This window comes from Poeciliopsis prolifica, unplaced genomic scaffold (genome assembly GCF_027474105.1).
Source record: "Poeciliopsis prolifica strain line A6 unplaced genomic scaffold, Auburn_PproV2 SCAFFOLD064, whole genome shotgun sequence".
NCBI classification, from domain to species: domain Eukaryota; kingdom Metazoa; phylum Chordata; class Actinopteri; order Cyprinodontiformes; family Poeciliidae; genus Poeciliopsis; species Poeciliopsis prolifica.
Window position 1 is genome coordinate 1,565,929 of NW_026562439.1, and position 12,679 is coordinate 1,578,607.

The following is a 12,679-nucleotide window of genomic DNA, read 5'->3' on the forward strand; positions in this document are numbered from 1 at the left end:
AAATATCTTAGTTCACTTGAAATAAGACAAAACTAACCTAAAAGTAACTTTTCAAAAAGAAATAGAGGCTTGTTTTAAGTAAACTATTCATTAATATTGATGAAGAAGTCACAGATTATTTTGCTGACAACGTGGGAAAATTGTCTTGTACATGAAATAATCTGCCAATGGAACTGGTAGGAATTATTGATTTAGAGCTAATTCTTGTTTCTCACTGAAGTTACTTGTAAGTTAGTTTTGTCTTATTTCAAGTGAACTAATATATTTGAACTGGAAACTAGACAGAAATTCTTGGAAACATTTTGCGTTCCTGCGGTGAGGACGGTCCTCCAGGTTATGTCAGCCGGCCTTCTGTCACAATCATTCATTTTGGGTAATTTTACGCATGGTTTCCCCTTTTAAAAGTCACTGAATATTTTTTACTCACTTCTCAATAGTCGGTATTCTTTAAAAGCTTTTTTCCCTTAAGCTAGAGAGGAAAGCCTTCATCATTCACACCCTGTATTGACGATGTTCCATTCACATTTTATGTCTTAGATCTCTTCAATCTGCTTTCCAACCTTCACTTTGCTCAGTGGGCTGAGCCTGTTGGCCAGGAGCCGCCCAGCTTCCCAGATCACCATAAGAAGCTCGACTCAAACTGTTTTTGTTCGTGTTGACCGGGGAAGACGTTCGTCTTTTCATTCGTTCCTCAGATAAAATGGAGATGAACAATGTTGCTGTCAAGGAGGTGAGTTTTTATTTCTGAACAAATTCAATATTAATGTTTGGATTTGCATTGTTTTTGTCAAATTCCTTTAAAAATATAGAGAATTATTTCTACTTCTAGTTACAGCAAATGTTGTTTCTTTAATTCTATTGTAGGCATTTTTGCCAAAAATGCAGCTAGAAGTAATTTATACTGCTTCATATAATGGAGATATTAATAATTTGGATTATTCACACGGATCTTTAATCTTTAATATCCAAGTATCAGGGGAGAAAAATTTAATTTGTGTTTCATTATCTGCATGAAGAGTTTTTTAGGGCCATTGTAGAAATAAATAGAACAAGCAAGAGTGAATTTCTACTCAGAGCTTTTTTTTAGTAATCTAAGTAATCTAATCTCTATTAAATTTGTAGAAAAACTTGGACATTTTTATTTAGTAAAAATTAACTTATAGATTTCTACGTTTTTTTCTAGTAAATATCTGAAATTCTGTTGTTAATTTGCAAAGTTTTGAATTTTAAAACTCAGAAATTTCAAAGTTTTAACTTTTTTTATTTTTGGAGTTCATAAATTTTAATGTGTTTTCTATTGACTTTTTCAGGTTGATCTAAACATTTCTCAGTTTTTTCTCACAAATTTCTGAATTTTCAAACTGTTTCTAGAAAAGTCATGACTTATAGACATTTTACTTTTGGAGCTCAGAATTGTCCTTGTTTTTCTGAGCTTAATCTCTAAAGGACCTTAGTAAACCATAATAGAAAAAAACTTTGCACCATTTAAATGCCACACTTTGATAGTTCAGACTAAATCTCCTAATTTTGTGTTTTTCTGGGATTTTAGATGGATGTGGATCATATAAATGAAGATGAGACGTAAGTTGAGTTCAATCTCTCCAAATGTTCTTCATGTTTTTATTTTTAATCAAATATATCAACTAATTAAGGATTTAATGTTAATATATTCTCTAAAGTGTTCTCTATAACCCATTTTTTATGCTTCCTGAAGCTTTTTGAGTTTTTATTTGGTCTTTTGCTGCTTTTTCAGTGATTTGATAAATCCAAAACTTTCAGCAAAGTATGAAAGTTTAGCTTTGGAGTAAAAGCTGTGACTAAATAACGGCTTCATAGGAACCAAATTAAGGGAAACGAATCATAAGGATAAGAAGGTGAGATTATCTGGACCTTTGCTCTGAAGGAGAATCTGTGAAAAAACCTTCAGCGTCTTCATTAACACAAATTTCCCTCTGACAAAGACACAAGATCATACCATGAACATTCGACTAATAAAGTCAGCTGGCTCATATAAACAAGACATAAAAATGAGGAAATTAGTGGGAATTTAAAAATTATACATCGGAATTCAGTTATGAAAGTCAAAATTCTGATTAAAAAAATCAAAATTCTGAAAAAAAAGAATTAAATAAAAAGAATTCTGAGTGAATAAAGAATTGAGAGGGAAGGAGGAGGATGGAAGATGTGAGGGTTTGTGAAGAATGTCTTTCTGGAAATGTTTGATTTTCTCTGTTTTTCAGCCCCGTTGAGCTGGACTTGGAGACGGCCCTGGAGGAATGCAACGTCGCCCTGCATCTGTTTCTGAACAACCGCTTTGCAGACGCTTTGAGTTCACTGGAGCCGCGGTACGTCTCTGTTCACCAACACCTGCAGGATCTTTGAGTAAAACGGGCGTTCTCAGAATCAGAAATCCTGTTTTCAGGTCGGGAAATCTTTGAGTTGTCCTGGAAACAACATCTCAGCAGCAACGTTTAGGAAAAGGGAGGATTAAATACACCAAAAATAATCTGACTTTAGTCTCAGAATCATTATTAGTCAGACTGGCTCGCCTCTTTAAATGCTATTTAATGCAATTTTTAAATCTACAGTCATATGACATAATCCCTGATTTTTTATATAGACTGAAAAACTAAATCAATTAAAAGAACAAATTGATTTCCTTTGTGACAACAAACAAAAAACAAAAGAAGCAAAAATGTAAACTTACTTTCATTTTTTACACGTTTTACTTTTGTTGATCCTATTTTACTGAAGTGTTTGTGTCCTCCAGAAAGAGCCACAATATGTATCACGCTATGGGCTACAGCAGCATCTTACTGATGCAGGCTGCTATGACCTTTGACCCCAAGGACATGGATGTTGCCATGGAGTCACTGAAGGAAGCTCTGCACACCTGCCAGAGGTAAAGCTTGAAAAACACATCAGTATATTTTATTTATGGATGTGTTTATGTAATTTTTTGTCCTCACTTTTCATGTGGTTTTGCTCATAAAGTTCATTTTTATGGTTTTTGTGTCACTGATCTGAGTGTGGAGTAAAACTGATGTGACACAAAAACTGATGTGAGCGCATAAATTAATGTGAACGAACAACAAAAAACAAAACATTCACACATGATATTATAAATCATTTAATTTCATTGTTTGCCTGAGTTCATTGTGTTTTTGTCACTTTGGAGAAAAAGTTACACGTATTTATAGGCTTGATGTGTGATTATGGATTCTCTTTATTAACATTACATAAACTGAAAGAAAATTAAATACAACTGAATGTTATTAATACGACTTTATCACTCAAAACCTTTTATGTAGAGCACACAACATTAAATCCACTTTCACTTATTCTACAACAAAATAAGTTCATTAATCAGCTGAACAACTAATGAAGCAGCTTAAACTACAGAGGCAGTTTTAAAAAGGGATAAAATTTAAATATCTCATAGTTTAAGTTGAAAGACACATTTATGCCATAAATAAACTGTTTGAGTTGCAGTTTTGAACATTTCTGTCGTATTTCTGATGTTTTACAACCCAGTTTTGTTTCCCAACTTAGATTTCAGAGGAAAACTGGAATAATGGAGAGCTTAGCCAGCTTTTGGCATGGGCAGCCTGTTGATAATCTGACAGAAGGTGAGTCTTGCATTGATCTCTGAGAGAAACTTATTGATATTTCAGCTAAATGTCGTTTTATTTCTGCTGGTATGTAGCAGAACATGCACCAGTTTAACTGTAAATGTGGTTAACATTTAGTTTTTTCACAGAGGAGATGCACGCTGAGCTGTGCTACGCCGAGGTCCTGATGCAGAAGGCGGCGCTGACGTTCCTGGATGAAAGCATCATCAGCTTCATCAAAGGAGGGATGGGAATGAGGAACAGTTATCTCATTTACAAGTAAGATAAACACAAAATTAGCAGTGAACTGATTGCAGTTTTCTGGCTGTTTATCAAAAAGTCTACATGTTACCAATTTTGGTTTGTTTGTGAAGTTGTTGACTATAGCAACAAAGTCGCTAAGTCGGCAACATTGGGGTCTATTTATCGATGCAGCCTGAAAACTTTATAATTTTAGTTACATTATGTTGGTATTAAGACATCATGTTTTTCAACTAGGAACTGCCAGGCTATGGAAAACGCAATAGAAGATGGAGAAAAGGAGAGGAGCACACATATTCATTTCCGAGGTGGAGTCAACATGGGCATCGGATCATTTAATCTGGTAACAAGTTAAAAACTATTTAATTCACTACTTTAGATTACTCTATACTCTCTACTTATCTGGACATACCATATTTGTCTCAGTGAATCCAGAGTAACCACCATGTTTGACTTGTTTTTTCAGATCCTGTCCATGCTTCCATCCAGAGTCCTCAGACTCATGGAGTTTCTGGGATTTTCTGGAGACAGGGTAGGAGGCGGCACTCTGTCTGCTCGCTTTGCGATGCCACTATTACCGCATTACCAATGTTTTTTAATAAGTTTCTAAAATCCGCCTTGCAGGAGTTTGGCTTGTCTCAGCTGAGAGAGGGGGCAGCCAGTAACAGCCTGCGCTCCATCCTCAGCACCTTGACTCTCCTCATGTTCCACCTCTACATGAGCGTCATTCTGGGTGAGAAAACTTTCCTCATGCGAAGCAGAACGTCAGATTACTGGAGCCTGGAAGTGACTTTAACGCTCCTTCAGGTACCGGTGAAGGAAACCTCGCGGAGGCTGAAGCTCTGCTCAAACCGTACACCGACAAGTATCCCAACGTAAGAAACGCTCAACCAAATGGACAAAGGTTTCCATTTCTGCTCCTTTATTATGAGAAAAGTTCACCCCAAAACTCAATGCATTCACTGCAAAAACAAAACCTGCAAAAACAAAAAATCTTGCCAAGTAATTTGGTTTTGTTTCTGATGCAAATATCTTAGTACACATCAAATAAGACAGAGCTAAATTTAAAGTAACTTTAGAGCAAGACCTCGGAGTTTGTTTGAAATCAATAAGTCCTTAATATTGATATTGAAATGTTCAATATTTACTGGCAGATCATTTAACTTACAACAAGATGATTTTCCCATGTTATCAGTGAAATACTCTGTCAGTGGAACTGGAACTTTTTCATCAACATTAAGGAGCTACAGATTCCAAAAGGTGAAAATTTGCAAGAAGAAAATCTCAGAAAATTGTGGAATTGATACTAGAAAATACTTTTACATTTTCACAGCTCCAGAAGTCAAAAAATGTTTGACTTTTGCAGCTCTGAATTTTTTTCTAGAAAATTTCTGAAATTAACCTAAAATTTTTAGATTAATTTAGAGTTTATTTCTGGGAAATTTTTGACTTTATGGCCTCAGAAATCCCCAAGTTTTTCTGGAAAATGTAAGTTTATTGGCAAAAATGTTCTGTTTTTTTTTTCTATTTACAGTGAAAGCCGCTGTGGAATCATAATTTTTACGTGAATCAAATTTTTTTTGGCCCCTATTATACTACCAGTAGCATTGAGAGAAATGGAAACTTTCCTTGTTCCTCTTGCTGTAAAATGTTTTTCTCTGGATTGAATCTGAGGTGTTTTCCCCACAGGGAGCCCTGATGCTCTTCTTCATGGCCAGGATCGCTGTGCTGAAAGGAAACTTCACATTTGTGAGTGTTTATTGTCTGACTGTAAATGAAGGCCAGTTTTCAGAGAGTTTAAATGAAGGCCAGTTTTCAGAAAGTTTAAATGAAGGCCAGTTTTCAGAGAGTTTAAATGAAGGCCAGTTTCCAGAGAGTTTAAATGAAGGCCAGTTTTCAGAGAGTTTTCTCTGCAGGCTCAAGAGAAATTTCTGGCCTGCATAGCGACTCAGGAGGAATGGCGTCAGATCCACCACCTCTGCTACTGGGAGCTGATGTGGTCGTACTCCTTCGAGCAGAACTGGACCGAAGCGTATCGATACGCCGACCGCCTCTGCAAGGAGAACAAGTGGTCACAGGTACCTGCGTTCTCTTCTGAGTCTAGTTCTTCTTCTTCTGGACGTCTTTGGCAGTTGGCAGAAAACTTTAAGAGTACATTACTGCCACCAACTGGACTGGAGTTTGGACAGAAGAAATGCACTAAAAAAATCAGAATTCTGAGATTAAAGTCAGAACTGCTTTTTGTCCCCCAGTGGCCCTAATTCTCTTCCATAGAATTGAGATTTTTTCCACAAAAATTTTGACTTTTTTTCCATCAGAATTCCAAAGTTTTCTCAGAAATCTGACTTTAATCTCACAAGTCTGAGATTAAAGACTTGTCTGAGATTAAAGTCAGAATCCAAATTGTTTTTCTGATTTATGCTCCGTCAGACTAAACTAGTCTGAAAACTCAAATCCACCAAATGCAATTCATGCAAAATGACCATTAATCCCGACATTTTGCTTCACATTTTCTTTGACTTTGCTCATTTTAAAGTTGCTGTTTTCTCGTAGGCCACATATGTATTTCAGAAAGCCGCCATCTTAAGCATGCTGCCGGAGGAGGAAGTTGCCAAGACGGGAGAAAACGTCGTGGCGCTATTCAGGTGAGCAAAGAAAGAAAAGATATCTTAGCATTTAGCTGCACTGCAAAAACAGTGCAGCTAAATGCTAAAAATTTGTGTTTTTGTCTAGTTTCTGGTGCAAATATCTTAGTTCAACTAGAAAAATATCTTAAAAGTAGCTTTTCACCAAGATGTTCGAGCTTTAAAAAACTAGTGAAAAATGTTTGATGGCAGATTATTTCTTTTACAAGGAAAATTGCCGTTATAAATTAAAAAATATCTTAGTGCAACCAGTAGTTTCAGTATTCAAAAATTAATTACTTAAAGCTCATTTATCAAAGTTACCAGTAAGTTTATTTTGCATGAAATAAGGGAAAATTTTTCAAAGTGAGAGCCTCAGAAAGTTGGAGAAGATGAGGAAAAAAACCTCCAAAATAAAAAAACTTCAAGCCCATTAATTATTTTATATTAGATTTTTCATCACAACTGTTGTTTTCCGTTATTTAAGCTTTGTCAAATATAAAAAATAGTTTAAATAATTTACTTAAGTGCCATTTCTGATGCTTTTTTTTATAGGCTGTTATAAAATTCATCAACCAGCTGCAAAAAGCCATAAGAACCATGAGAATAAAATAAGATTAGATGAGATTAATTTAATATTAATTATTTTCTTATAATTAAAAGAGGGGATTGTGTTGTAAAATTGTGTCATCTGGTAATAAAGTCATAGCTGTAAACTCAGATGAGAAATAAAAAAACCTTCTAAATGTTGATGTTTCTTTTCAAACTCCCTGGCATTTTCTGCTGTTTCCTCTAATAAGATATTTCCACTAGAAATAAGACAAAAATGGTCAGATTTTGTGTTTTTTTGCTCGGCTAATTGAGCGTCGGTTTGCAGGCAGGTGGATGGCCTCAGATTAAGAATAGCTGGAAAATCGATTCCAACAGAGAAGTTTGCTGCCAAGAAGGCCCAGAGATACGTGTCGCCGAAGCCCCTGAAGCTCGTGGTTCCTGCTTTAGTGAGAACCCGTTCTGAGCCATCCAGTAAAAACTGTAAGTCTGTTTGGTTTATCACAACATCCTTCCTTACAGGAAATGATGTACGTATGGAACGGCTTCACGGTAGTCGGCAAGCGACCGGAGTTAACCGAACGCATCTTACTGACTCTGGAGGCGGCAGAAGAGCAGCTGAGGAACGATCCAGGTGAGAGAAACAAAAACCGATAAATGTTCAGGGCAGGATTATCCAAACTTCTTCTTGAAAAGTCAAAAGTTCTTGCAGGTCAAAAGAATAAAATAAAATCAAGCAATTCAAGTTCCCTGATTTTCATGTTTAGTTGTAGACAAAGTCAAAATTCTGAGAGAAAAATCAAAATTCTGGGAAAAATAATCAGAATTTTGATTCTGATCTCCCCCATGTCCCCATTTTCACCCCAAACGTTGGGGTGAAACTGAAAGCCTGTGTGATGTGCAGGTCCGGCAGAGTTTCACACGGACGACGTGTGTGTGGTCCAGATGCTGAAGGGTTTGTGTCTGACGCAGCTGGGGCGGCTGGTTCAGGCGGAGATCTGCTTCAACTTTGTCATCTCCAGGTGAGTTTATGGCAACATGACTGGCTGCATTGTGTTAGCATTAGCATATATTATTCTGGTTAACTTAAATCATTTTATTTAAAGCCCAGTATAAACAGATACTAGATAATATTGAAAGTTGAAGGATTTTATAATTCAGAGGAAAATGAAAATTCAAAGCTTGTAAAATTAGAAACACAAAAAGACGTTTTTACGTTTCAGTGTCCAAACATTAAAAAATTCAAAATCTTAAATATAGAGAAATTTTCTGCACTAAATACTATTTTATTTTTACCAGAATGTTTACATTCATCATGAATCTGAGTAGAATAAAGGTATATTACTACAATACTTATAAATAGGAAAAAATCTAAATTGTGATGTTGCTGGATGGGTTGGTCTACAACATTTATTATTTATTATGTAAGTTCTTCATGTTATTTGTAATTCATGATGTTCAAAAAACCTAGAAAACACAACGACAACAAAAACAAGATGAATACTAAACATGTTCAGCTCAGATTTTCATGGTTTCACTGCAACATAAAGTCAGAGCAGTTAGGAGCAGAAAGTTGTAGATAATAGACGTTTTCTGCAGGTTTCATCAACTCAACAATGAATAATTTTTAATACCATTGTGAATAAAATTTAGGCTTGTTTCTCCAAAGAAATGTTCAAAAGAAAATCTCATATTGTGTATAGTAGTAGTGCCAATTTTGCCCATGATAGACAAGAGTGACAATTGTTATGGAAAAGATTACAATAAGGTCACATCTGCTAGTCATGCCATATGAAATGTGTTCTTCTTCTGCTGCCAATAACTATTCCTGTTGTTGTTTCTTTATGTTTACTGCAGTGAAAAGGACATCAAGCATGACACCTACCTGGTGCCATTTACCATGTATGAGCTGGGTTTACTGCACAAGCTGAAAGGGGACTTTAATACGGCCATCACAGTTATTGAAAATGCAAAGTACGTGTTTTCAAATGTTTCTTTCAAATAAACTGACCCAACGTTTCATGTAAGAACCTCTCACAGAGGCTTATACACTCAGTCTGAACAATGGATATGGCAGGCCAATCTAACATAAAATCAGTTTTGTCGGACAATCTCTAATTACATTCCTGTGACGGCCGATGTAGATTAAAAAAAAAAAAGCACTCAAAACACTGAAATTTTTTGACAAATTATTGGAAAAAAAACAAAATTGTCAAATTGTTTGACTTTCAAAATTCAGAAATTTCAGTTTTTTTCCAGAAAATTTCTTAGATTTATCTCAAGATTTTGGTCTTTTCTAGAAAATGTTAAACTTTTTACTCAGAAAAATTCCCATTTCTGACTGGGTAATTTTTGAGGCTAACAAATTCCATGCTTTTACTAGCAAATTTCTAATAATAATTTAAAAATTTCAGAGTTTCTCCTAGAAAAGTTTTGCCTTTTTAAACTCGGAAATGTTCTCTCTTTTTTTTTTTTAGAACACTCCCATAGTTGCACCAAACGGCTAACAGGTGATTTTATTTGCAGGATGAACTACAGAGACTACAGCATGGAGTCCAGGCTGCACTTCCGCATCCATGCAACGCTCAACACCATGGGCTCCTTTGAGGCCAAACTTCCTCCTTCTCGTACGCCGGCTTGAAAGACCAGGAGAAAATTGGACCTAACAATATTTTAAACGCATCTTTGTCAACTCTGAATGTTTTCGCTTTTTTTGTTTGTTGTTGCAGCAAGTCTTAGAGTTTCGCTTATATGTAATTTATACATTTTTAACTGTAAAAATCTTATTTAATGCAGTGGACCCTTGTATATTTGTGGTCAGAATTCCCTATTCACAAATGTTTCTAGGACTCCTTGAGGAAAATTCAGCTATTTACACATTTTTTTGAAGAGCATGTCTAAAATATTCCAAAAGAAAATAAAAAATCTTGGGAAGCTGTGGATGCTGGCTGATACACTATTGAGTGCTGTTTGCAAAGCAGCCAATCCAGGAGTGCCACTAATTTTCCTTGATGCTGATTGGCTGAATCCCAAAGAGTGTAGATAAGGATGCTAGTTTCTGCAGTAGCGCTAACATAGTTTCCAGTGTGTGTATTCATGCCTTTATTTGTGACTGTAAGGCAGTGAAGTGTTTTAAAAATGACAAACTGTGGAAAAACTGTGGAGCTTTTCCTGCATCTTTAAGTCTTTTCTTTAAGATGAGTTATTATTCAGGTTGCTGATCAATTCAGGGCTGAAACAATTAATCGGAATAATTGTCATGATTTCATTGTATTGTATTGTGATATTGTAATATTGATTATTGTAATTTGCTGAAAGAGAACCATACTCAGTACAGTGAACTTACGACAATAGACTCATGTCATATCAGTCAATATCAATACTTATTAACTAGTTTTTTTTTTTGTTTTAATAATCTGAAAAGCTGCCAAACTGATAGTGTGACCTTTCCTGTTTTATCCAGTTTTCACTCCTCCCTATTGTTTTTTATTTTTGAGCAGTTATGAAGCATGAAGGCAAAAACTTAAACTGCTGCTGTGCGATTTACTCATCAGGTCGTTGCTGGGTAACCAAAGAGCGAGTGAGTTAGTTGATGCCACCAACCTGAGCTTAGCTAGCTATGAGGTTGAGCGGCTGACGCTTTTCCTCTGCCTACATCTACCAGAATGCTGTGCTGTTCTGGATCAGTGTTTAGTGAATATTGATTATTCTATCAGATGTCCTATTGATATTGATCATGTGTTTGTCCCAAGATGTGGCCTGATCTAGCTTTGAAAAGGGGTGAAAAGCTAGATCAGGCCACATCTTGGGACAAACACATGATCCTTTACATTGCGTTCAATGTGAAGGACTTTGTGGGTCTGATGAAAGTCAGATTTTTTTTATTATTATTAAACATTAATTTTAAATTATCTGAGCGTCATCGTGTACTTTTTTTAATATATTGTGGAAGTCCAACTTTGATCACGCTTAACTTGACATAAAATTTTTGCTACAAGATCTTATATGAGTTGCAACATTTAATTTCTCTTTGGAATTTATAATGTATTTTTATTTGATTTGATTGATTTTCATTCTATGTTAGCAATAAAATCATCATAAGTAAAACAAATAGAGGCTTGAAATAGTTTATTCTATGTGTGATGCAACAATATAATAATACATGAGTTTCACTCTCTAAAAAGAGAGATAGAAATATTGAGCTGTTTTAGGATTTTTTATTACATAAGTTATTTGTCATTTGACACTTCACTCTCCATCAGTCAGGACATACTGGAGCAGCAGTTTGGTATTAAGTTTATCCCTCATATAGTTCTAGGGTTACAAACTAATATATGTATATTTTTTGTTTGTAAAACTGTATTGGTTTGTTCTTAGAAAATTTTACATTTTGAAAACAAACGAAAAAAAATATTAAGTCAAACATCATAAAAAATAAATATAAAATTTTGCTTTTTCTCTAAATTATTCTAAAAATATATTAAGAGATAGATTATGAATAAATCATATAGTGCTATTAATATGAGTTTTATTAGAAGTTTAGATTCGGACTGTTTCTTTGCAGCTCGGCAGGTTTTACAGTTTCAGTTTTTCTCTGTTTGGACTGGAAAATGTCAACAGTGGCGAATGGCGCCATTTGTATTAATGAGAGTGACGCGCATGCGTCATGCCGTATATAAGCATGACGCAGCTTCTCCATGAGCGTTTTTAAAAAAGACGCGGCTATCGCCAGGCCGCATGGAGACACGAAGCTGTCCGTCTGATATTCATTAACTTTGGGACCTTTAAAGGCGATATTTTCTGATCTGCCACGACGCGGAATCCGAGGGGAAGCCCAGCTGTATGATTGAAACTTTCGTGAATCCGGTTGAAATCGTGTCATTGTTCATTGAGGCCTCTAGGCGCCTTGAACTTGACCTACTAGCAGGCCGCAGTGACGTCAGCAGGCCGCGGGAGCGCCATATTTGAAGTCGCTGCATTGGTTATTCGGTAAGTTATTTTTCGAAAACCTTATTCTAAGTTGTCTTTTTTCCACCAATGGCGTCAGTGAAGCATTTTTTTGTGTGTGTTTTAACTGAGCAGCACACAAGGAGAGACCCGACCAGGGCCTCTCGGCGGCTTGCTGGCGTCCCTGAAACACCTGACGAGATATAATGGCCACTGGAGCTAACAGATGATCGATTATGGATTTACTTCAATCAAGCTGAGGATTCCCTTCACTGAAGCTGAGGAATTGCTACAAGGTGCCTGGCGGATCCGCCCAACTCGTCAAAGGTTTGTTAATCTGTAAAGAACTGTTCCAATGTTTATTTAAGTTTCATTTGAAAGTGAGTATTTGAAAAGTGATTTTATTCTTGAGTCGTTAAAGAGTTTGACCTGGAACCTGCACCCGTCCTGTTGTCGCCTTCCGATCCTCAATATCCTTTAGCATGATTTGTTTCCGTTTCGAAACTGGATGAATAAAGTCTGGTGCTTTGTAAACAAAATTATTCTTTAAACAATAAGTTTAAGTATAAGTTTAGTTGAGACCAGAGACTTCGTAATTCCTTTTATTTTGTAGTTTGTTTATTTTAGATGTTTTCCAGGTCCAGTGTTAAATGTTCATTAGAATTTAAAGTTTGCGAATGAAGAGGA

The 12,679-nt window shown here is 35.8% G+C and overlaps 1 protein-coding gene across 1 annotated transcript; it reads left to right on the top strand.

The window, feature by feature from the left end:
- Positions 1 to 666: 666 nt before the first annotated feature.
- LOC129351111 (tetratricopeptide repeat protein 39B-like) lies at positions 667 to 10,846 on the top strand. Its single transcript, XM_055019907.1, has 18 exons — positions 667 to 730; positions 1,550 to 1,581; positions 2,241 to 2,345; positions 2,771 to 2,902; positions 3,553 to 3,629; positions 3,761 to 3,890; positions 4,110 to 4,215; positions 4,339 to 4,404; positions 4,497 to 4,605; positions 4,680 to 4,747; positions 5,562 to 5,621; positions 5,789 to 5,950; positions 6,426 to 6,517; positions 7,374 to 7,494; positions 7,568 to 7,679; positions 7,950 to 8,067; positions 8,903 to 9,019; positions 9,572 to 10,846. Exons 1-18 carry the CDS (start codon positions 701 to 703, stop codon positions 9,684 to 9,686), a joined length of 1,752 nt encoding a protein of 583 aa, XP_054875882.1. The 5' UTR covers positions 667 to 700; the 3' UTR covers positions 9,687 to 10,846.
- Positions 10,847 to 12,679: the final 1,833 nt, after the last annotated feature.

Coding starts and splice junctions, on each gene's coding strand:
- LOC129351111 (XM_055019907.1), top strand. CDS start 701: ATGGAGATGAACAATGTTGCTGTCAAGGAG. Junction 5,622..5,788: donor TGAAAGGAAACTTCACATTT/GTGAGTGTTTAT, acceptor TTTTCTCTGCAG/GCTCAAGAGAAATTTCTGGC. Junction 8,068..8,902: donor TTCAACTTTGTCATCTCCAG/GTGAGTTTATGG, acceptor TGTTTACTGCAG/TGAAAAGGACATCAAGCATG.